The sequence below is a fragment of the Sparus aurata genome, chromosome 19 (genome assembly GCF_900880675.1).
Source record: "Sparus aurata chromosome 19, fSpaAur1.1, whole genome shotgun sequence".
NCBI classification, from domain to species: domain Eukaryota; kingdom Metazoa; phylum Chordata; class Actinopteri; order Spariformes; family Sparidae; genus Sparus; species Sparus aurata.
Genome location: NC_044205.1, coordinates 22700674 through 22727134, shown reverse-complemented (window position 1 = coordinate 22727134; position 26461 = coordinate 22700674). Strand labels below are relative to the sequence as shown.

The following is a 26461-nucleotide window of genomic DNA, read 5'->3' as shown; positions in this document are numbered from 1 at the left end:
GGATTATTTAACAGAGATGTAAATATTCCCCCCAACCCTAAACGTTTACTAGTATTAGTAAACTAGCTTAGTATTATAACCAAGATACATAGCTGAGGGGCATTTACAGTGTGTTAATTAACCTGTTGGTGGACAAATGGAGATACTATTTCTTCATGTCCTCAAACCTAGTTTGGCATCTGTACTGTAATATCAACCTTGTTTCTTGCAAATGCATTTTGGAGCAAATAGCAGCAATACCTGTTATTATTTTTTTCCTACTAACATAACGAGGTAATGTTGCCAAGTTGCAAAAATGTTGCCAAGCATATTAGTGAAACTTGACTGATGACATTTAATTGGTTATTCCTAGAAATATCAGATTTTTTTTTAACACAACATCTTCTCACAGCGCCTACAGACAGCATTATTAAACTTTATTTTTTGCACATGCAGCTCTTGAGTTAGGTCAGAGAAAGGATCACGGTCTGGTTTAACACAGTCTCCAGGGACTTGATACACAATGTGCTACTCTTTATACCAAAATCAGGTTCTTTCCCTGACCCTAAGCAAACTAACCGTAATCACAGATGGGACTCCCACGCAGCCTGCTCTCACTCTCAACGTGTAACACAGCGGCCTGGTCAGCGGCCTTCAGCTTCTACATTTGACACTGTAGATATTCCTCTAGCATCAGTATATGGAGTGAGGAAAGTGTGTGCAAGTTTGGGGGTGCGAAATTTTTTTTTTGTATATTTGCAGCACCAAAAACGTGACATCTTGTGCAGTTTTACAGAGATTGCACTTCAGTTAATGACTTTGTACTGGACGCGTCTGTACCATTTTTATTTTATTTGAGGTTTTAAAGAGGGTTCATGTTCCTATTGAAGTCAGATGTTTTCCTTATTGGGTTTTCGATGTTTCTGGTGACTATAAAATGTCTTTTATTCACTTCGATTGAAAGAAATCTGGAGCTTAAAGTGTGCATTTCTTACTGGAAATGGACATTTGAAACATTCATTGACCTTGTTTTAGGGAAAAAAAACGATGAGCTGGGAAGTCGGTCCATGTCGCCAAGTCATGCAGGTCTGGTTTGATTTAGGATCAGGGACCAGGACGAGTTATGACATCTCCCTGCGATAGCCAAACTTTTGCTGACTCTTCATCTCTTGGCCCTGGGGTCTTTCCGGCAGACGGTGGCATATACAGTAGATATGTCATGCTCCCTCCTGCGCTGTCTGGGGTACTTAGGGCAACGACACGGCGACAGGAACAACACATCGGTTTCCCACGAGCTGCAGACAAAATCAGAGGTGACTCGTTCTCGACAGCGAGACTCCCAGATGTCATGTGAGCAGTAGATGGAACACAGAAGGCTGTGATATCACATTTTCGCCGCTTACATTTACAGTGTAAGTGTCTGCACCATCAGTGTTTCCTCTCAATGTAGTGACCGCATTTTCAGCTTCTACTCCAAACTAACACTGGGCTTCATGCGGCGATGGGAGCCAGCCAAACGAATGATGTTAGGTCAGTGTGACTTTGTGTCATCTGACAATCTCTCTTCACATCATCGAGACAGCTTCATGATCAGAGAGGTGGTCATGCAAGGATTAAATAAAGGGCGCTAGATTTTTGATTTCATAAAACAGAATGGCAGCTTTGGCTGACGACCTTCTGATATGTTAGAGCTTTTAGAAAAGAAGTTTCCCGTTCGTAATTGTAACTTGTTTAACGAGTCTTACCATCTTACTGTTGCTATTGCGGGGACGTGATTATCTTTAGCAAATTTCACAGCAATTAATTGAAATAAATAATAATTTTTCTACAACTAACTCAAAATTCAACCTTCTGATGGCGCTTAAGGAAACGTCAGAGTATCACCAAAGTCATAAGGGTTTTTCCTTTGGGGACGGTGAATCTCTACAAATTGTTGTGGCGATATATCCCAATTAGCTGGCAAACATTGCCATCCCTGTACCCGTGCTGCTAGCATGGCTGAAAATACACATACAGATGCACATAAACACTGTTTTTTCATCCTCCACTGAAACCTTTGGTCTTGTCTTTTAGTTCACCCCTCTTCATTCTAAGTTTGCAGCACTACTTATTTGCCCATGTCAAAGTAAATACTTTGAAAGTTGAGTCCTCTGAGGCGGTCTGTTCCTCAGTCGATGTGACTGATATATTGCTCTATTAACACACCGGTTTTCCGTCTTATTGGCCCAGAAGATGGAGAAACTTCACGGCCTCATCACAAAACCTCTTCACGCTTTAGCTATGACTTTTACTAAAGGCCACTTTCAATAAATGTCAGGCTCCAAACATTGGTAAACAGTTTTAGCTCTAATCAAATTCCAGAGGGGTGATATACACGGTGAGGTTGCCATGTCTGTAGGATTACAAGGGTTCCACTTTGAAAATGGCACATTAAACAAATGGATCATTTCCCACTGGTGACGACAGTATTTATTCCCAACACTGAGGAGGCCTGCCCTTTCACTTCACGTCCCGCTCATCCAAACGTTGAGCCCCTCCCCGACTCTTCACATCACTGACAAGGACTTGTTCAATCCAGTTACACAGCGCCCGCTCTGACAGGGAAAGCTGCACACTCATTACTTTTGAAATATTCTGCCGAAGGTGTCGAAATGTTGATCCGCAGAATTTTGGAATAAAAAGATTGCATCAGAGTTATGAGTATGCAGTTTTCTACTCCTTTGTTTGATGTGTGCGTGTGACCCAGAGTAGTTCTCTCTTCTTTGTTTGAGAAGCAGCGCCACGTACACTCACATTGAGCAATAAATATCATTTTTCACCCTAACAAATACATTCTTCTAGTATATATGTAAATATGTCAAGTATATTACTGTCACTATACTGTGCAGGTTTTTAGAGGTTAGTTTGGTATCAAGAGCAGAATGGGGCATTTTAACAAAAGCCAATAGGTAAATATATATTAAAGCATGCACAATAATACTACTAATAATACTGTACAATAATAATAATACTGATCACCTTCTTCATGAGTTGCTCTGGATTGATTATGAAGCAACCACTGACTAGTGACATCTTAATTACTAATAACTTCATCATAACTTCCTCTTTATATGACGTAAAGTAAAACATAATTGTGGGTAGCCATTAATTAATGATAATACTCATCACGTAATCATTAGTTACTGAGTAGTAACTGAGTAGTTACTAGATAGACTCATTAATTACTTATTAACTAGTCATTAGTTACTCTTTGTGCACCTTCAAGTAAAGTGAAACATAATACTGAGTAGTTACTAGATAGACTAATTAATTACTAATTACATATTCATTAGTTACTCTTTGTGCACCTTCAAGTCAATAAAAACATAATACTGAGTAGTTACCAATTAGACTCATTACTTACTAATTAACTAGTCATTAGTTACTTATAGTTAAACATTCTACTGAATAGTTACTAGGCAGACTCTTTACTTACTAATTACTTTTAACCATTAGCTGCTCGTTTAGTGAAACATACTAAGAGTTTTACCAGATACTCATTTTATTGATAATAACGTAATCACGAGATAACTTATTTACTGATGATTAAGTTATTAGTAATAAATGAGTCGTTACTAGTTTGTACCAATCAGTGTTTGGTTGATAGTTAATCAGTAACAGCTCAGAAGAAAGTGGTCAGTATGTTGATTCAGATCTTTATGATTGAGTTCTTACTAAATGGTTAATTAGTACGGTAACCTTCAGGAATTAATCATTAATGATTCATTAAATCATCAAGTTGTTCATCTTGATTCACTCCATACTTTATCTTTTCACATGTTTGTGTAACTTATTGTACAGTGTGTCCTGGAAATGTTCACATTTAAGGAAAAGGAGCACAAACCTTGAAAGGGGCAAGGCTGTTGTTGTGAAATTAAACAACATTCTTCATCCTTTTTCATTCATCACAACACATTTGGTAGCTTATGGAGTGTAGGCTGAGTGTAGGCTTAAGTTTAGGAAGTACACTTTTGATTGGTTAGAATCATTTCTACGGTAGCAACAACAGTTTGTTTTTTTTGAGGGTACCTTTTATATAAATCAATTTGTAGCATCATCTGTTTTACCCACAAAAAGATGAGAAGAAATCCTGCTTTGCTGCTGTGTTGTGAATCTGTGGCCTTCAACTTCTTTTCATTTTTCTTCGAACAATCATTTAAAAACTTTGTAAACATTTCAGAAAATCTGACGCCATTCATTCTGTCCTTGTAGTCATTTGTTAGTTTTGGAGATGTTTGAAAACGTTATACAGATTCAATCTAGAATGCCGAATACTGAATGGATCTTTTTTTTTCATTACTGTCTGTTTGAACAGTACACATTTGGGTGTTTGTCCTTAATTAGAGAGTAGGCAGTTAAAAGTTGTCAGGAAATGAGGAGAGACAGATGGGAGAGGACGTAAAATAAATGTCCAAGTCTGAATTGGGCTTTTTGTGACTACATGGCCAATGTTCCAAACCCACTAAGCCAACAGGATGTTGCAGAAAGGAGTTTTTGTCTATCAGAGTCATATATAGTGAGGTAATGTCGGACTCCCGCTCTCAAAATGATGTGATTTATGGGTCATAATAAGGTTGTTATCTTCCTCCTGATCCACATCTCCAATATTTGGATTGTTCATTGTCCTTGTCGGTCATCTTCATCCATGTGTTGTAGGTGACTAGCGCCTGAGAAGAGATTATTGATGTCACTGTCATCAGGCGGTCACCTCAGAGTGCTCGGAGCGACGAGTACTCTTCACTGAACAGGTTTTTAATCAAAATAATGTGTGTCAAACACCATCGAAAAACCTGCTTTTCTGCGGAGAGCTGGAGTGTGGGTAAACAAACACTGGCAATTATGCTTTTCCAAGCATTCAAAAAAAATATATGAATGAGATGAAAATGAGATGATGCTTATCAAAAACACTAGGAGAACAAGGGAAATAGAGGATTTTAAATGGCGATGGCGAAGATAGGCCTTCTATTTTCTTTTTCTTTTTCTTTTGAATAACCTTTTGTCTGAAGTATGTTTTTCTTTGCAGACACATTTGTTAAAGACACATGAACAAGCATAACCATATGTTGTGAAATTTCCATTTTCCACAGCTGTTTTTTCTAAATTACTGTTGATTGCACTCCATTGAGCTCGCACGTATTATGGACTAAAAGCTTCTGCACAAGTTGACAACGATGTATAGAGGGAAGAGACTTGCTCATTGTGGAGTACAGTGGGGGCACGTATGGTGAATATAAGGATTGGAATTAATGAAAACATGAGTAAGCGTGTCATATGGACTGATGTCACGTTCATAATTAAGACATTTGAATCATGCATCATGTTCACTTCTTCCATATTCGTCTGTATTTCTTTTAGCAGTAATCTGGTTTGTGGTTTATTGCATTTACAGTGTCAACTAATGCATCACTGGCTGAGCTCATTATCTTTGGTCTTGTTAGATGTCATACACTACATCAAAATATGTGGGGACTTACTTAATATCTCTAGAAAACTGTATATTAGTGACTATTTGTCCATTTTTCATGTTGAAAACAGTTTTAGCTGCTGTCCAGTCAAATGATTCCTTGGGGTTGAGTCTGTGGACCAGTCACAGACACAGTGAGGCAGGTTCATTTCAGGAAAAGCGGTCGGATCCATAATCAGGCCGCTCTGTATGAAACATTACCCTCTTCCATTCACAGCTGGGTTCCTTAAAATTGCTGTTAACTCTCGTGGGAGTTGGTGACGCTCATATTCACGGGCAAAAAATAATACATGCGCATCACCTTTTTCTTTTCTTTTTCTTTTTTTAAAGCATGCTAGCATTTAACACCAAAAACAAAGACCAGCTGAGGATGATGGGAATGTCGCTAGACAGTATTAGACCCAGTGATGGTTCTACATCAACATTAAAGTAGATAAACACCAGAATTAATCGTTCAGGTTGCTTTTTTGTGAGCCAGCAGATTTGGTCATGTTTTCAGAAGTTATAAATTAATTATTGAATCGAACTACATGAATGTTTTTTTTGTGATAAGCATCCCATCACATTAAAATGGTAGTTGTAGAAATCACTGGAACTCAAGACTGCCATTAGATGCACGTTCTTTATAAGCGTATGTAAACGTTAGACCACGACTGTGTTTCACTGAAAATGCATGAATGTCAATCTCATGCCGGTAAGTAGGATTTCTCCTCTGGGGACCATGAACGTGCAACCAAAATTTCACTGTGATCCAACGGATAGTTATTTAGATATTTCACTCAGGAGAAGCGCGAATGTGGATCTCATGTTGGCGCTATGGATGAATCCATCAGCAGAATTTCTCTTCTGGGGACCGTGGACGTCTTTCGCTCAGTTTGATGGTGATCCAGTGAACGGTCGTTGAGATACTTCAGTCTGGAGTTCTGCGATGACTTCACTGCTCGAAGCGCTGTGCTGAAATCCCTTTCCCAGGCAGCTGCAAGCCACTTCACAGTTTAATTAATGTGACTCTGACGACTCTCGTGAGTGCGATGCGACCTCACATGTGATCCCAGTGATCCCAGAGCACCTGCTCGGGTTTAAATGTCTGGGAACTCCCCTTGATTATCAGTCGATAGGACTAATGAAGCTTCTTAAATGACTTTGAGGACAAATCCAGTTACCGTTCACATCCAGGTCTAACAAAACTGCAGTAGTCCTTTACACAAAAAGTATAATGAATTCCTCTCCATGGTACAGTCGGAACAACTTCCTCATTTTAGCCTCCAGTTTCAACAGAGTGCCAGGGCCCTTTTTTCAAGCGACAGCCAATGGGGAATGGCAGCAAGACGGATGGAAGGCAGCCACTTTGGAAAGGCCTGTCCTTTTTGTTGGCGGAGTGGAGCCCCTTTTTTAAAGTTGTAGAACATTTTAACTGTACAGGCGCGACCGCATAGAGTGGACCGCCGTTTGTGTGAACCTACTAATCACAAGAAAATGCGCGCCGGCAGGTTTTATTCCCCGGACCGCCGGCACAACATGGCAACAAAGGAGCAGGTAGAGCAGTTTTCAGCAGTTTTGAAATCGTCGTCGAGCTGCGTTGATTCTTCGCCGCTCAATACGTGTATTGAAAACCCTGAAACTACACACAAAGCGCCATTAGCATCATAATCGACTCTTTCTAAACATTCCCGTTCTTCTATGTAATTTCCAGCTCGAATTTTTATCTGATTGCATAAAACCTGTTCTGTGCTCTCTGTGAAGCAATAGCAGCACTTTTTTATTGAAAAGGCACACTTAAGCCCAATTGGACTCAGGAAAGAATCAATTCAAAGTGATTCACAGCGGAGAGAAGAGTGAGTGAGCCGGTGCTATGTGGGCCGACACAACAAGGAGGAACAAGAAAAAGGGGACTCGAAATGAAATTTCAAGTGAGGTTAGAAAAATAAATAGATTGTGAGGTCTGGCTTCTGCATTTGTAGAACATCTGTCAATACCGTCCTCAGCTTTTATCACCCGCGACAAGCGACTTCTTCAGAAATAACGGTCGGCTCCGTTTTACCTGCTCTCTCCTCGTCTCCACGTGTAAAAGTGACATTTTAATGCAACCTCCTCCTGTTTAAACACCCTTCAGATTGTCATTTAACATTAAAGAATGTCACACCCATTGCACTCTACCAGCCTTTTAATATTAACAATGAGAGGAACTACTTAAGCACTTTTATTGTATAATGAATATAATGAATAGGGTCGCATAGGTAAGATTACCACCTCAGAAAAGAGGTTTCACAGTACCACAGTATAAGTGATTGTTATTGCGATCATTGTTATGCTGATTAATATTAGTTAGAAACATCCTAAACTCAATGAAAACAGACATGCATCTTGGTTTAACAATGCTTTATTGTAATCTCACAAATACCTAGTCTTCATACATGTATTTATATTTTTAAAAAGACTAATAACATAGAATTCAATACTGTATACAAGCAAATGTTAACAGTATGATCATACAAAGGTACACCTTGAAAACTGTATATCTCTGCAACCATAATATTGTAAGTATCACCCACTACCAGGCAGATAAAGGCTTCAGTGCACTCTACACTTTCCTTTGTTGTGTTTTATCATTTTTGGGTCCAAATCTTATTTTTTGGCTATAATTTAGATGCTGTTCTGTTGTTTGTCTATTAATCCCTTGTGTTCCTCAGGGACGGTGCAGTATCATGATCATCAACAGTCGTGTCAGTTACAGTAAAGGCCAAAAAAACAAGAAATAAATAAAATGGGAGAAAACAGAGCAGATTACAGAACAGCAAGCAAACGCAAGCAGAGACATGATGCTTGATTTACAGGGGAGCTCGCAAAAACAGACATAAAACAGACAGATGAGAGCAAAGACAGCAGAAAGCAGAGACTGATCCAAAGAAGAAGAACAGCAGAAGTAAATGTTAAAACAGGAACACAGTTTACGGTCAAGCAACAGGGAAGTTTAGCAGCGTACAAGTTGTTCATTGATAGGAATGTGTATCGCACACGTGTCTTTTTAGCACAGCAACGTTGTGTTACACAGGTGAAATGTTTCAGTGTTGATACATTTTAGTCTCTAAATATATTATTCTGAACATTTTAAGGCGGATGAGTCGACCACGGTGCTGTTACAGACTCACGTGCTTTGCGTTTCATAAGTAAACCGTAATGTCCATTTATAATGTGTCAGATTCTGATTCATTTAGTGAAAATCTATCTTTGACCCGGGGCCACAGTCGATACATATTTTGACAGGAGCTCAGTGTTTCAGTGTTTTTAAGTGGGCTGTAACTCTGGATGAGTTCGACCGGAGGTTCAGAATAAATAACCGAAAAAGTTTCCTGTTATTTATTTGTTATGATGCTTTTGTAAACAACATTGATATTCCGGCGGTTGACCGTTGGCCCCTGTGAAGTCAGAATGATAAGTGATGAGTAAAAAGTTATTTTTATTGAGTGAATCTTTGTTGTTTTTATACTTTTTTCCTATTTTTTTATTTTTATTTTTTATTCCCGCGGCTGCAAGCTCAATGCTCCTGGCATTTACAACCTCGCCAGTGTCACAGAGGAATCTGATTGTTGACGACATCGAAATTCTGATAAAATATATTTTTTTATTCATTTTTTCCGAAAGTCAATCCACCGTAGGTCTTGAGTACGACAATTCACATCAAAGCAATCTTCATTTTCAAACAGTATTTGATATTGAAGGAGAAAATGTGCACCGCATTCATATCTGAAGCTGCTGAAAGAGTTAGTCTGACAAATGGAAGTTGTAGAAAAAAATCCAGCTTTTGAACTGAAAGGTTAAATATCGATCGCCTTTTCAGCATCTTGTAGTGACTTCTCTCGACATTCGCAGACTTTAACCTTGAGCACAAACGCGTCTCTCTCTCGTCAGGATTTTTGCTGAATTTGGTGTCCAGTATGTCTACATTTCCACCTGCAGACGGGAGGAGTAACATCTGTTATCGTAGGTCCGGCATGCAAATAAGATCCCTTGTGTTGAAACACAGCTCCTCTCATCGCTGTTCATTTTTTCATTTAGATTGGTCCCTTCAATAGGCTGTCAGCTCCAGCCTGTACTCTGATGAGAAAAAAAAAAAGAAAAAAAAAAAACAGTCGTCACAACGATAGCATCTAAGGAGCCTTTTTGTGACAAAAGGCTTTGATTCCCTCACCCATAATACTTTGAAAGGGATGCCTATTCCTGTCTCCCATTTATGTGCATCTCTGTGATGAGGGCAGCTGAATGCCACGTCGACACACACACACACAGCGACACAAAATAAAAAATAAAGTGAAAAGCTTGCCCTGATTGCTAGCTTGATTACTTTCATTGATGTGGATGACAAATCGGCATGGTGGCAAGGCTGGCAAACCAGGAGGAGAAGGGGAAAAAAAAGAAAAAGGCAGCAGGGGCACCGGATTGAAAAGGCCCCTGGAAGCACTCCTGCATGTCTTTAATTAACATGTGTGTGTCAAGGGCTACTCCAAACACATTCGCATTGTGCCGGAGTAAATTAGGAGAGTGTTTGTCACCTTTGAAATCTATTGAGAGGCTCATGTTGGGCAGCTTCTGTCTGATAGGTGCTGAACCTCTCGCAGCAGAACGGGCACTTTGTCATGTTTGCGTGCGCGGCGTTTGAGAGGTGCAGTCGTACTCGACGCTGGCGCTGATACAGCTGCTTAGCGCTTGTGCTCAACATCAGCAAATTGAGTTTGTCCGTTTCTGACACCGCCGGCTAACGCCGGCAGTATATCGGCTTTCTCTCACTGTAAAGCCCTTCTAAGCTTTAATAGGTTTCATCTGATCATCTCTAATTACAAGTGAGACGTCTATAAATGCAGTTTAAGTTGTCTGAATTTAAACTGGAGATATCTGCAGTTGCATTCAGAGTGTTAAGAACGATTCGAGGCAATCCTCTGAATGTGTTCGACTAATTAATTAAAGGCGTCTATAATAAAATCATTGCTGTTGTATCATTTATTGTAACGGCAGGATTCACGTTCTGCGTTAATGGATGTCAGACCTTTTATCTAAGAGATCTATAGTTACATTTTGACTTTTTATCACTAACTAGATTCTAAACTACACTTTATTTATTATTTATTGTATATATTAGTAATATATCAAACTGTCCAGTGCGTTAAGCCTCTGTTTCTGTCTCTTTCCTTCGGAGAGTGAACTGGAATAAAAGTTTGTATTCATTTCAAACCACAGCATTTGCAACGAGAAATGGCCTCACTTGCTAAAAAACACAGTTACAAAGCGCTGATATTTAAACTGCTCGACAAACTCAAATAAATCAACCGCCAAATGTTACAAGGGTATTATAAAAAACCATTAAGTGGTATAAAAGCGTAATGCCAAGCGCTGTGTGGTCGACACACCCAGCTGGTGTTACAGAACACTTTTTAAAATCTGACCTGCCGGTTATTAAGCGCACCGACGAAAACGTTTAGTCAGGATTTGACAGATTTTTTGGGGCGCATTTGAGTCCCGGCTGGTATGAGAAAATGTTTTTGAATTAAAATCCGAGTAATTGCCCATTTAAACACGCTGATATTATAACATTTTAGCCATTTAGCAGCCTAAATATTGGCTTGTTGGTTGAAAAGCGACAGACGGCAGCACCGCAATTCAAACGAAGTCGTTATATTTAGTACGCAAGTAAGTTGGTGTCAACTTTATCTGTGCTTCCCATGTTAACTCTTAATGTAGCCGACTGTGGTTCGATTGAACGTAGATCAAGTCAGTCATTGAAACAGTTTTCTAAAGAAAGAAAAACACATGTATGCATATATTATTAATCATTAACTGGTAATTGATTGTTAAGGCTGCCATTAATGCCAGTCAGAATAGATTTGCTCAATGGAAGTCCTAGAAATGTTAGAAGAATTACTGCCAATATTCATTAATCAGTGTGGTTTGGATGTAACCTTTAAAGAGGACAATACACAGGCTGCTCCTTTGTTTTCCGTCCTGCACCACATGCCGAGTGCATCGCGTCTCAGGGTTATGTATGATAAGCAAAGCCCGATGTATGAATAAAATGTACTTGACACTCACGTTCGTGTCCAGTACTGACAGAAACATGACGGATTAATTTAATAAGTCAGAACTTGGATTTAAAAAAATAAAGAAAACGTGACTGATTCTTGCCTCGGAGATCTTGACTGAAATTGTTCAGGCCCCATTACTATGGAAAAAAAAAAAAAAAATCCAAATTCATTTTCCCCCCACATGGAAACAGAGCCATTATCTCCTCGGTGTTATGACTCAGCCGGCAGGTGCAGATATGAGCCGCCGCTGTCTGATGGAGACAAAGTGTACAAATGGCAGTCAGAATCGAGGAAAAAAATCGCTCCTGACTTTGATTGAAAGCCGATTCTCTTATGTGAACAGTCGGCGCATGAGAGAGGAAGCGGTGCGCCCTGTCTTATCCCCGCTGAAAACTGCCTCTCTGCATTTTCATATTTATCCTCTCAAGAAAAGCTATACGCGCGATGCTTTGTACCTGCTGTCAAGCCTGTAAGGGTCTGTTGAACTGCCTCTTTGACTCCTTTGAATCAGCTTATTCAGGACAGGAACTTCAATTTCGCCCTATTTAGTTTAGTTCTATAGATTAGAAAGCTGTTTTTTCATTATTTTTTTTTGACGTATCGACTCCTTCGACTTATATTTCATCTGCTGTCACCGACTTAACCGTTTGCGGCGCTCACACTTGTTAACTTGTCAACTGTTTCTAGTGCTTTTTGCCGTTCAACTGTCACTTCAACTGATTTCGTTTCTCGCACTTCAACGGGAAGTTCAACAGCCTACAGGGCTTCAAGTCAAAACTGACAAAAATAAAAAAAAATAAAAAAATGCGCTGAGGGATTTCAACTGCTCTTATGTCTTACAGTTAAAGTCAATTAGATTCTGTCAGTGTTTCAGCTTAAACGGGCCAACTTTGCAGATTTTCAACCAGCTTTGTATCGCTATGAAATTTCTCTCGCATTTTACCCAGAACTCCCCACTCGAGTCTTGTTCTGGCTTGTTATTCTACATTATGTATGCCAACTCAGATCAAACTGTCAAAACCAGGCAGTGCTGACGGACTCAAATTGTGTTACCGCACTGCCTTTTTCTTGCCTATAATGTTTTCTTACTGTTAAGCTGCGATAGAAGGATAATGAACCGTAAGTGGACACCATATTGTTCCTTAAGTGAAAATGGAGGCTGAAAAACCTCCAATCAAACTGTAAAACATGGCAGTGCTGATCACACATGAACCACGGTCCTGTTCACTTTCTATATCTCATCTAGACGTATCGTCCACTGCCTTACACGCAGTACGTCACCCGTCAGCAGGGGTGTTTATTGGTCCTGTGCAACGCAGTGCATTCTGGTCGTTGAAGTTTCTCTCCATTTCGAGCAAAAAGGAAAACCACAGCAGTCATTTTCTGTTTTCTCTGCACCAATTTGAAAAATATATTTCAATATTATTACAAAATATTATTTTTTCTACAGTCCAGTTTTAAGCAAGGGCCGTCTTTCTCGTCTTGAAATACTTCTTCAAGCTCTTCATTTCAAAATGCAGCTGTTGTACAATTTGCCACATGCAAAGTATTGAAATTTAAAGACTTTTTTCTTTTGTGAACAGTGTTCAAATGTTTACTGTAACAGATTTCTATAAAACAAACAAACAAATAAACAAAAAACAGCAGAATCCTGACCTTCCCTTTAAAACGGCAATATACTGTAAAAAGTGTGGAGCGAGGTGCGTCATCCCATTGGCTGAAAGAATCTATGACTGCCATGCTTTGTTACACAAACATGGAATATCCAACTTAAATGATGAAAACAACTTGTTTGTCTTAAGAATGAATCATTTAATTTGCTGCTGCCATTTTTTAAATTAATGTACATGACTGGAATCATCATCATTAACGGAGTCTTGTTATTGGAAAAAGCTGTAAATTACAGTTACGTTAAACAAACTATAAAAACAGTCAAAAGATGGGAACCCTGCTGTCAGCTGTTTTCTGTCAAATCCAGGAAATACAGCCGTGTACTGGAATTCAGCATTACAGTAACTTACTGTTGACGTCAATTACAGTAGGAGGACTGAATCATTAACAGTAAAGTAATGGCAACCCTTTTCTTCAATAAGCCACAGACTGCACAATCACAACTGATACCACTTACCAACTGTTCTGTAATTACAGTAAAATACCTTTAAATTTGTGTCTCAGTCTAACAGTGTAATACACATGTGATTCATAGAGGTTAGCAGAATATTTGTCTCCACATCATTTTAAAAAAACAAAATAACTTCAGTTATACTTTGGAGTAAAGCTTGAAGGTCGGTGTTTGTCCTTTATGACAGAAAATAAAATAAACATTCTCTCATGAGCGTTTGAGCTGTTAATTGTTGTGAAACACAACAATGCTAATTAGCTCTGTGGCAAAGTGTTAAGCTTAGCAGACAGTCACAATCTTCTCTAGTGATGACACGAGCCTCCGAAATGGGTTCAAAATGACACATAAACCTCTGAAGGTAACTTAGGAGAGCGAAGCTCAGAAGGAAAACATCTCCAACATTAGCATCAAATATCTGTGTGCTCGGAAATGTTTCCATCAGGCCAAGTAAATAACTAAGTTATTATGGTGAGATAGACTCATTAAGTGCAAATGATTTTGAAAACAATACAGCTGCTCAAAAAAAAATAACACATTGGAGAGATGGTGCACTGTGCTGAAAATGTCTGGATCAGTAAATCTTTGAAATTGCCTCGCAAATTGCAAATAGGTTTGAGCTTTTATAAGCGGTTTTGTGTTGATGCTGCAATCTGCCTTCATCGCGATGACTCAGGTGACATTAAGCCAAACAAATAGCCAATAAATACCTAACTACCATGTAATCATGGTGTTCTTGTGTGCTCAGGTGCAGTCGTATACATCTTATGTCTGATTGTTTTGAAAGATTAGCATTATTTTCAAATACAAAGCGTTACACACAATGTCAAACTCATGAATTGTGTTTTTTAACAAATTTGAGCTGTCACATTCAGACAATGTATCGATTATTTGTTTACCTGACTTTCTTGTATTTATTTGTTTTTCCTACCATATTTCTAGCAGTCAGCATCAAGTGCCATCAAAAATTGGTTTCGGGGGAGCATTAAGTTTCGGTCCGGCTCATTTGAAGTCACGATTTCACATTTGCTTGTCTGAGAATGGGTTGAGTTACCAGAATTTTAACGACAGTCAAAATTTTGCTGCGAACTCAGACAGAACCTCAGGAAGTTCAATTTATTGGATGTTTTAGACTTTCATACAGATTTTTGTCAACATGGGACTTTTCCTAAGCACGTTACAGTCCTTTATTATAATATTATCCTGGCGTTTTTCAGTAAAATAGAGTAAATAGAAAGGTTATTAAATCATAACAAAGAATATTGAAGTAAGAGTGACTTTACTTCAGAGGAATATTTGATCCACTGAAAATGAGTGACAAAAGAATCTTCGGGTTTCCTTGACAAGTCAATTTTGCCAAATGGCGTAATCACATTCTCCTGAATGTCAACAAAACGTCTGATAAAACTGAAAAGCTGAGAAACAACGTCACTTTTCATGAGTCTTCAAAGGATATGAATAGTATCAGTAAGTCAAAGGTTATTAAAGTTTTTGGAACCAATGCGAGCCGCCCAAGAAAAATATATGTGTGGGAAACACTCCAACAATAGCTGCCAACAGGTGTCTACTGTTTTATGGTTTGTTTATAATCACTAATAAATAATTGTTTCAGTCATGTTTCAAACAAAAATGTCAAACTTTTGCTGGTTCCAGCTTCTGAAATGTGAGGATTTGCTGCTTTTCACTGTTGTTGATGATGGCAAACGACGAAGAGATTTTGGACAGTAGGCACAGTTAAAGACAGATTTGATTGATATCATGAAAATATCTCTATAGTGAATTTGTCTGGTCATAACAAATGTGCAGTGAAAACCTGATATCTTGACTTATTTGGGGAATGCGAAAGAATTTGGACTGATGAGCTTTTTATCTTTTTAATGAATTATAGGCTAAACAGTTAGTCTGTTAATTGTGAAAATGATGAGCAGAATAATCGTTGTAGGCACTGGTGGACTTCTAGGTTTCCCTTCCAGTGGACAAAACATGGTGCAGGGCCCTCTCTACAAATATATCATGACTTTCTGCATATATATATATATGGTACCATTATTATTTTGTTGCCCCTGGAACACCCTGAAGCCTCCAATGGTTGCAGGCCTTAAAATCAAACAAAATGAATACAAATATTGAACATGAGGAACATAAAAGATAAAGGAGAATGAGAAGTCAATAGAATAATATCATGAAATGTGAAAAGTGAAGCGAATAGACATTATTTATTAAATATAAGGATCATAAGGAAATAAACGTGGACAGATCCCATTGATCTGCTCGCTACTGTGTGTTAGCTAACAGTTTCTCCATGGTGATGGCTGAATCCTCACCTCCCTGCGTGAGATGAAATAGGAGCGGCTGAGCCACGGAGCCTCTCTCCGGGCACACAGCAGCAGCGGCACCATGGCTACTCACCAGAACATGGCTGAGTGAATAGAGGAAAAGCCAAGCATGTCGGGAGCTCATGTCAGTGACAGCTGCACCGGAGCCCCCGTCTGCATTTTGAGCTCTTTTGTAACCCCCCCGTCTGCTGTCCTTCTTTATTTGAGCTTCATGTATGTTTTATTTAATGAATCCTAACTCCTACAGATGGCACGTACTAAGTGTCCGGTAATAACCTTCATCCACTGGTGAGTGGAGTTATGAGCTGGATATAATACAGTCATGAAGTGTGTGATTTACACTGTGGGGAGGATTTCTATACGCAGGTTTCTTGTACAACATCAATTTCTCAACAGGAAACAATGTCAGAGTACAACATCGTCGATGTTTCACATTTCATTTTCGGGGTTGCTTTTGAAACATGCTGTACTACCTTGTTCGGAGAGACGCTGTTAAGCCTTTCTGTGAAATATCTTGAGGGCGACTGTTGATTAAGGGCCCTCGCGCTGCGGCAGAGGCTGTTGCAGTGTGCTGGATCCAGTGTTGCTCACAGGTTGCCTGTAGGTATGGACGTTTGTATCCATTTTGGGTTGCGCACGGACCGTTGAATAGGAGAATTTGTACTCGAGAGACCCAAATACAAAGCTTGAAACATGAATCTTGGGGCTCTAGCGCTTTTATTTTTTGTTATTTTTGGTTTTATTCCGGGCCTCTGTAGTTTCCTGCTTCGCTTCGCTGAGCCAGATGGGCGTTAAGAGGAGCAAAATAGATCTACACACTCACCAACGCGAGTTTTCATGTAGCAGACAACGGCAACAGTTCGAAACACATTGCGCTGTGGTTCTGGTGATGGGACAAGCATGTATCAGCGGGTTTTTACTGGGTTCTTTTATGCTTTCTTGCTCCTCTCCCTTGCCACAAGGTAAACAAGCAAACACAAAGCTAACAGGCGGCTCCCCGGAGAACTGCCTGCATACAAAGTGATGATAAGTGTCAGCACTGATTTCAGAAGGGTTCGCGTTCAGATCCCACCCCTCCTTCACAATCCCTGGGAGTGCCTTTGAGCTACAGCGCCGCGCTGCACGCTGCGTTGCACTCACCTCCAGGGAGGCGGAGAAAAGAATTACAGAGGAGTCTTTACGTCTTTTGCAAGTGAAGCAACTACGGCGCTCGGTAAAAGTAATACGAGTTGAAACTTCAAATACCACCTGAAAATGAGCAGTGACGGTTTTAAAATGGGTTAGATTAATGAGAGAGAGAAAGTATTTGACCAGGGTATACTTTTAATAAGCCCTGCCAAGCCATACATATTTTATGTAGTGCTCAGTGTTGATGAGATTTAAGAGATGGGATGTGCGGAGCCAGTTTGCAGCACTCTTATGTGTCCTTCCAGCGGCAGGCAGACAGTGGGAAATGAAGCAAGCCAAACAGTTCACTGAAAAGACCACACAGTGAGCTTGACCCCTCACCCGGCTCGCATGCTTTGTGGCCTGTCAGTTCGGTCCTCCGTGTCCATGGCATTTACCGGAAACAAACGGCCACGGATGGCTTCCTCAAGATTAAATGTTGACTCTCCGCGACTGACAATTTACCTCGAGTTCGCTCCTGACAGCAGGAGATGGTGAATAAACACAGCGGGCTCCGTGAGAGGGGCCGCCATGTGCACACCGAGGCTTGAGGACACAACCAATGCAATCATCATGCCTCTAATGCAGCATCCATCAGCTGGCTGATGGATTCCATTAATAAAAGACCTTTGGTGTTGTATCGTCGTGTTCAGCATGTACTCCTTCAGTGCCACCAATATAATATTGACCTAATCATTCCCCACCCCTGCAGCGCTGGCTTGGAACCTGAAATACCATTGTTATTTATCCCATAATGAGATGTTGACATTTACAGATAAATTGAAGGAAGAGCTTCAACAGCAATCTTGTGTGAGTACACTGTAATATAAAAAGAAATGGTGCACACAAAAGGCTTTTGTCGTCGCTCTGCACAATAAACAACGAGAGAGAGGCCAGCGCATAATTGAAAAGCACTGTACACAGTGTGCTCGTATTCGCTCATTTGTTCTGTTTTGACAATAAAAAATAATCTCAACAATGAAAAGTAATTAAATTGCTCAAATATAACCTACTGTAAAAACTGTATTCTGCACAGAGAAATACATTAGCTGCGCTGTTTTGCGCTCGCGAAAGCACATAAAATCCTGTAGCTTCACAGGGGTTCAGACAGACCATCAGATCACTCGAGAAGGGAGAAGGCAGGCCGTGTCCCTGACGCTTTTTTGAAAGGGAGAGGCCAATGACTATTTATTTGATAGTAATTTTACAACACCAGGGTTGATATCACTGATGCTCAGTTGATGGGTACCAGTGATGTTCTGGTTGGTTTTAATCACCCGCCGTGGTGCCTTCCTGTCCTCGGCCGTGCACAAACCATCATGTTTGCGATGCTTTGTTCTTCTCCTCTTTAAAAGCTGAGGAGAATTTCTCTCTGGAATTTAATCTTCTTACATTTCCTTAAAGGTCGGAGATATAAAAATTCTGACCCCATAGTTTTTCAGGCCGAATACCGACCCGAAACTGGGAATTAGACTCAAACTGCTTTCAAACCTTCAAGACGTAGAACCTGTCCTGTGCTTTTTTTCCGTCTTAATCATTGTTCTTGCAAAGATTACAAGGTAGTCCAAAGGCACCGCAGATGTATGCTGCTTGTAGAAGGTGGAAAATGATCTTGAGATGCAAAAGGCTCTGGTTGTCACAAGACACAAACCTCTTCAGTGTGGAGTTTAGGAACAGTGCTATATTCTCTTTTTGGAAACATACCAGCCTAAAAAAGGGTGCTGACAAAGAGATTCCAACTTATTGACAAACCTCAGGTTCAGGAGGATCAATGTGGTTCCAATCAGGCTATCGGAAGAGTTGATCAGCTCTGTACATTTTCACAGATATTGCAGCGATCATTGATGTTGCGGTTCACGTATGTGGTAACTTGCGAAGTTGTTAATAGTGTTCCTTAAAGCGTCTTGAAGGGTGGTGCGCGGGAGCCATTTGAACGAAGGCGAGAGCTGAGTTTGCACTTCCAGCAGTGATTTAGGAACATTCTTGGTATAGATTAGTTAGTTAATTATCATAACCCCGGGGCACAGCCAAGGAGTAGAGTGTAGGTATCCCATTTGTTAACCTGAAGTAACTGTAGTGTCGAACCTTGGACAGAAGTCCTTTTGCATACTGTGTTTGCAAAGTCTGCCTGCAACGAGCTGCAAAACCTTCCGGGGCGTGTTATAAAAGCTTTGTCTTAAAAATTTTAGAAAAATAAATGTTTCCTGAAGAACCATTTTATATCTACAAATTTAGCGAAAGTTAATTTGTTGTTCAAAGATGCCGTATTGGGAAATTGCTTGTTTCATTTCATTTGTACTAAAGTGACTGCGGGAGTTGCATTTAATGTGATTTCTTTACGACAGTAAAATGCATGTGGTGGTGGGATTACACATAAATCCTGTCGTGAACCATTTTAAAAGCTCTGCTTGCATTTCAAGCAGAAATGTATGAGCATCCGTGTTTATGAGTTTCTTGATTGTTTGTTACTTTAGGGTACAAAATCTCAAGGTACAGGCAAGGAGTGGAGTGTGTGTCTAGGTTGGTTCTGACGTAGTTGGTAGGTCACGTTGTCCAACCAACGTCAGAAATCTCAAGTGTACAAAACTCAGTGTTGCACTTAGTTGTGCACATAACAAGAAAAAGATATTCATTCATCGAGGACAAAAGAGTCATAGAATCTGAAGCTCTTCGTCCTTCTGACGAGCCGTTCCAATGGCGCGTACCCGCCGCCTCTCTTTGCTGACGATGTTCTCCTGTTCATGAGGCTCGGCAGTGCAATGGAGAAATCTCTGACAAACCCATGAGTTTGCACTGTTAACACTGTGATTATTGGCGGCGTACTTGGTACGTTGTAGAAGCCATTTGTGCAATGGGCGGAGAGAGCTTGGCTTGCGAGCGAGAAGGAAAAGTTAAATTATTTCTTTTTTAGCAGACATCCATCTGTCTACTCCACCTGGCCCTCACTAAATATTGGTTTGTAGGCAACACGATTCAAAACACTTTGAAGACTGAGAACACTATTGATGTGTGGATAGTAGAGGTCTAATTGAGGCTGTGTTCTGTGCGCATTTAATGCCAAATATTGAGAATCGGGAAAAACATCTCTTGACAAACAAAAAAAAAAAAAAAAAAAAAAAAACGCTAAAAGCCTGCTCTGCCTGCTTCTGCTGTTAATTGAGGTGTTTTGTCACGCTGGAGGTGATGGGGTAAAAGACAGAAATATGCACTCTGCTAAATGCTGACAGTTGAAAATGGTCCATCTGTCCATCTTTGAATACCAACATCGGCCTTCCCTTAAGATATGAGGCGGCGTGTGATCACTCTGATGTTGCGGCACATTGAAGGGGTTGATGGCCATCAGACAGCTCTGACTTCAAACAGGATTTATTCAGGGTTGGTTACGAGCTTCAAGTGTGCTTTTTTTAGAGATGCTCAAGGATCTTTTTTTGAGTCGTCTTTCAGGAGGGGTCTTGAGGTCATCTTTACACTCGTGACTCGCTCCCCCGAGATTAAAACTCCACAATAAGCAGGAGGTTGTTGTAGTGACTACGCCGGTTCAATGATAAAGATGTAGCGCTGTCTTTGTAGACGCAGAGTGTCTGTGTGTGTGGAACATTAAAACAACCCCTATTAATATTCTGGCTAAGTTCATAGTGGTAGCCCGCATGCTTTGAGCTGAAAAAAATTTGATTAGAAGATGTGAACTCGACTGTTATTTGCCGTGCCACTAATTTTAGAGAAGGATGGTTTACATGGCCGTTAAAAAGGACTCGTCTGACAGCGTGGCTCTTGGTTTATGACCTCAGCTCCTCAGGCAAAAACCTGTAGAATCTGTTTTGCTGTCTGCAGTGGGCGAATATAAAGCCACACTTTGTATTTTTTCGGCTGATCTTAAAAGTCCCATATCGTAGAAAATGAGACATTCATGTCCTCTTGATCCAAAAGAAGGTCCAGCCGCTGTATTAACACTGAGAAAACATCAAAAGAGCTCAATCTGCAGAGAAACGCACACAACATTATCTGAGACGGGGCCTTTAAACAAGCTATCAGGACTTTCAACCTATTTGCCAGAATAAATGTTTGCAGTGTACTTGTGTACTTCTTTCAACTTTACGTTTCTTGAATCTCAATTTTCTCTTTTATACGCTTCTGATCTGGTTAGGTTAAGGCACAGAAACCACTTGGTTAGAGTTAACAGAAGTACCAAAATTACTTGTTTTGGCACCACAAACACGGCTACAGATGTCCTGACTTCAAGTCAAATAAAATAAATCAGTTGTTCGTTGCCACAAACCGGAAAATTTTCCTGAGGTCTCTAAGAATATCCAGTGGCATCATGCAAACCTGGCAACCACCCTCAGTCATAACTAATGCAGAAACAACCAGTGAGTGATTAGAGCAGATCTGAGTTTTTCCAGAGGGAGGCCTTAAAGACACATTTGTTTATCTATGTATTGTGTTGCAACAGCTAGCCCAGTCATGACCACTAGATGCGTGGCTAACTGAGCTAACTTGCTAACAGTTATCAGCAGCTATAGTTGGCAGCAGTTAGCGGTTACTCTGGCGATATGCTGCCCCCTATTTGTTTTGAGTATGAATTTCACAGCCGGCCAATTCTTACATATTGCAGCTTTAAGTAGTGGTTTGGCTGCAACTTAAGTCACTATTATTTGAGCAAAGACGGCAAACATGCAGCGTAGTCTCCACTCGGACAGAAATAATTATTCATAATGACAAAATGTGGACGAAGCATTTCATCTTGACTTTCTAAATAATGGCTGTCTAGACAGAAAACGGGAGAAAACAGCGCCCTTCGTTCTTTAATTTATTCGAGCACATTTTTAATAGCTGTTTTATGTTCTTTTATTTGGCTTGATTTAGTTATTGGTTAATGGAAAATGTGTAGTTTCATAATTTGCGACCATTACATCAGTCAGTCAGTCACGTTGGCTTTGCAGAAAGATTTCATTCCATTATTTGTGGCGAAATGCAAATCGGGATGCGATTTTGTAGCGTAATTAATTCGTGCATAAACGGTTCATGTTTTTGATCTTCTGATCTGATTCAGATGTTTGTCCAATAAACACGATGTGTATTTGCCTGTCGCGCTTGTGTACATATCAGCAAAGACAGTGGAATTCATAGGGCATAAATATTGAATAGTTAATACATGTGCATATTTTATCAGAGTGTAATACGTGGTATTTCTTTATTTTATTGGATAAGAAGAGTGACTAAATGTGCCGAAGCACAGCCAAGTTTAAAATCAGTTTTGATTAATTAAGCTTTTTTACATAATGCGAGGCAACAACCTCACTGGTGTCAACAGTTTTTAATAAATGATAGTTGAACAAAACAGAAGCCCTCAAGACATTCTCAAGTCTGGCATCACAACTAAAGCATAAAAAAGTCTGTTTTTCCCACCAGATTCTTTTATTTTCTTTGATAGCATCCTTTAATCTGATGTTCTTTTTTTCCTTTCAACAGCTACACTCAGATGTGGACAAAGGAGACGGCAAGGTCAAGTATGTGCTTTCCGGCGAGGGCGCCACCTCCATCTTCACCATTGATGAGAACACGGGAGACATCCACGCCACGAAGCGCCTCGATCGGGAGGCGCAAGCTTACTACACCCTCCAAGCTCAAGCCGTAGACCGACTCACCAACATACCCGTGGAGCCCAGGTCTGAATTCGTGGTCAAGGTCCAGGACATCAACGATAATGAGCCAAAGTTTCTTGATGGGCCGTACTTGGCAGGGGTACCGGAGATGTCACCCTTGGGTATGTCTCCCCATTAGTCTTTAAAATAATCCAATATCAGTTTCCATTTTTTTAATTATTATCATATTTTCCATCCTTTTCCGCTCACTCTCTCTCTCTCTCTCTCTCTCGCGCTCACACTTTCTCTTTGACTTGCCCTCGCTCCAACATCTGCATCTGATCATTTTCCACCTCGCTGAATTCGTCTTCATCTCTCTCAGTCTTCAGGTCACGGGGGAGGTTTTGCAATATTAATTTGAAATCCAGCGCGTTCGCTTTGTACCACTCAATACCAGCGAATCACATCGGGCCCTATTTAAACTGCAGCAGGTTCCGCGCGCCGGTCGAGGCCCGGGTTAAACTGCTGCGGTTTGTGCAACACGCAGGACTTTTCGGCTACTTTGTTCTTTTCCACTAATGTTCTATGCTAATGCGTGAAACCTTGGTCTCGGGATTTTTCATAAACCTTCGATTCAGTTGTTGAAGGCATGATGATGTACAAAGATTGGACTGGCGAGGCGGCCTTGGAACTTTTGACAAGGCAAGACAATTTATTCATGTGGCTCCTTTAGAAATTCAAAGTACAACACGAAAGACATTGAGAGCAGAATAACACAAGGAAAAAGGAAACACAAGAAAGTATAAAAGACGATATTAAAGAAATCCCTGAATTTCAAACGGTAAAAAGTTTTTAGCCCAAAAAAGTCTACATTGTTAGATATGTATAGAAAACCAGTAGCAAGCAGCTTCGCATGTGTTCAGATCAGATTATCCGACAGCTGTACTGTTCAAGTTGTGTGTCAAAACCAAACCATGTGTTAAAACATGAAGGTGGTTCTAAACAATAAGGACTTCTAGAAGTTATATCCATTAGAGTGATTAATATGGACAAAATGTGTAATTAACAACACTTAATTTCCTCTTTTTTTTTAGCCATCACACACTTAATTAGGTAGTAAGTATGATTAAAGGTCTGTGTCCATTAAAAATGTTTCTATTTGCAATGTAAGTGCTGTGTATTTCCACTCTACAAATGGCGGTTTGTAGAGCTCCACTCTCGGGGTTTTCATTTCGGCTGCCGACAGTTTAAAAATGTTCCACTTTGGGTAAAAAAAAACAAAAAAAAAAGCTGCACTTGTCACTAACTGCATGTCAATCAGGAGCGACTGGTGAGTGAAGTAAAGCAAATGTTTTGTATGGTAGATGACATGTGATAATGAGTCTTGTCAGAAAGACTTTGGCGCTCAGACTCGACAGGGAGATTTTTGCAGCAGCGGCGGCGGCGAGGAGAACACCTCCCATTGAGTCCTGACGCTGGTGTCGGTGGTGTTTGATAACGATGAAGCTGATGAAGCTGGCGACGCCGTGAAGGCCGGGCTGTGATCGGGAGGTGGAGGGCGCTCGCAAAAACAGCAGCATGAATGAACTGCGGGCAGGGGACAAATAATTAAAAAGACAGCAGCGAGGCGATAGGCTAACGGTGAAGGTGTGTCGCTGTGCTGCTGGACGGATGTGCCCGGCTGATGTGAGCGACTGATATCCCAGATAACGGCAGGCAATTATAAGTGAGCGTGGGGGAGGGGAGTGACTGCAAGGATGAAAATCAGAATTAAAAATGCCAGTTATATTCTGATTAAACTATTTGGGGCGTGTTAACACATCTTGTTGCATCACTTTATATAGCGTGCAGCTAAACCGTCTGAGCAGAATGACTTGTTAATATTGCCAGTGTCACTTTTAACTCAGCCGCCCAATCACAGCCGAGGAGGGCGGGACGAACCACCTTCACATCTTACACGTGCAAGAAGAAAACCCATGCTGCTGGTCTCTGTGTACCAGCAGTTAGCGAGTAATCTTACAATATCTTTTGTGGGTTTGAGAACATTAGCTTTAATTTCAAATCATATTTCTGCCTCAATAATCGATCTATTTTTGTTCTGTTTTTGGTCTCCACCCAGATAAATATCTAGCTCTGTAGCTGCTAACTGCGCCGCTGTGCTCACCAGCTAGTCGTGAACTGTGTCTGAACTTTTGTGGACAGCTGGACGTGTTCAAAGAAGCGCCTGCTGCTTTGAACCAGATAAAAGTGCCTCATTGAACTCGGCCCCCTATAGTTTTGAAGCCATGTTGTGCAGCAGCGCTTTAAGCAAGAAATCATGCTAACGTAAAATGGTAACCGCCGTTATTTTGCCACGTTAGCGCGCCACAATTTGCTAATTAGCAACAAACATAAAGTGAAGTTGATGGAAATGTCTTGCAGGTGTTTTGTCCTGATGAACATGATTTCACAAAGTCAGATGACCACCAAAGTCCTCGACAAATTATTAAGAGGTGACCATGAACGTCTCTCCGCTCCGTAGCTGTTGAATTATTTCAGTCTGGACCCACAGTGTTGCTGGAGCTGACCTGCCATATAAATCCACTCCTCTGGCATGGCTGGAACCATTATACAGCTGCAGTTGTCAGTTCATATTCTGTTGATCACATTAACATTCATTACCGCAGATATTTTTCTTTCTATCTGTCTGTTTTTTTAAATGTGGTCCTGGAGGGAGACATCCTATCAGGAGCCCCCCCCCCGTCTCTAAACCGGCTGCTTCTCGCTGCATGGTCAAGATTTCCTCCAAGGTTTATGACGGGGTCACGCTCCAGCTTTAAAATGCGAGTAAATGCAAATGAGCCGCAACAACATCCAGAGGCTTTTCCAACACAGCAGGTATATAGAAAACGCCGCTGTAACGAGATGGAGACCTCCACATTGATCAGCCATTATACTCCCTATATGGCACTTTAAATATTTTATCAGTTCAATTAAGTTGTTTCAGGTTATCTTATCGTTTTTTCTTCTTCTTTTGTGCTACAGATCGTCCCGTTTTACCGTTTTGGTCAACAGGAAATGAGTGGCGCTGACCATAAAACACTGTCGATATGCTGTTTCATGCTGTTTTCTAAGTCTGACTCAGTGTATTGTAATGTGAGGTCTGAATTAATGTCTTGATTTACATATTTATCACCGCACATATGCCAGCACAGACCTCCAGGCTCAGAAATGTTGATGAGTGACCCAAAAAATGGACTGCAGCAATCTTAAGGTCTGAATCAGGCACCAAGGCCAAAGGCATGTTTTCCACAAATTAGACTCACTGGTCGCCACTCGCCGGCACTTACAGGTACCTCTCTGCGCAAAATGTCTCGGAAATGTGTTTCAGAGACAAACACATTTCCATCCGTTCAACAGAGCGGCAGAGGCACCCTTAACTTGCTCCGAGGGGTTCCCGAGGCGCTGCCAGGCATGCTGGGAGCTTTTGGTCTAATCACAAGTGAGTGTTGACTGATGGGATGGAGACAGAAATGATCTGGATGTCAGTCGACTGGCCTCGTATAGCACTGGACATGCGGTAGCTGAGGGGAGGTGGAGGGAGAGTGAGCTCTGGCTTTTAATACATATTGTTGCATAAGTTATGGGTGTGTTTTAGCGCAAAACAGGACATTAAAGGTTAAGTTCACCTAAAAATGGAAATGTAGTCATTATCTGCTCAC

General features: G+C 40.6%; 1 protein-coding gene across 3 annotated transcripts in view; it reads left to right on the top strand.

Moving 5' to 3' along the window:
* Positions 1-26461, top strand: part of cdh7a (cadherin 7a) — a 118322-nt gene that overhangs the window by 24419 nt on the left and 67442 nt on the right. For all 3 annotated transcript variants that reach the window (XM_030399059.1, XM_030399062.1, XM_030399061.1), the window contains exon 3: positions 22648-22942. In XM_030399059.1, the coding sequence (XP_030254919.1) occupies positions 22648-22942 (295 nt within the window). The remainder of the gene's footprint in view (positions 1-22647; positions 22943-26461) is intronic.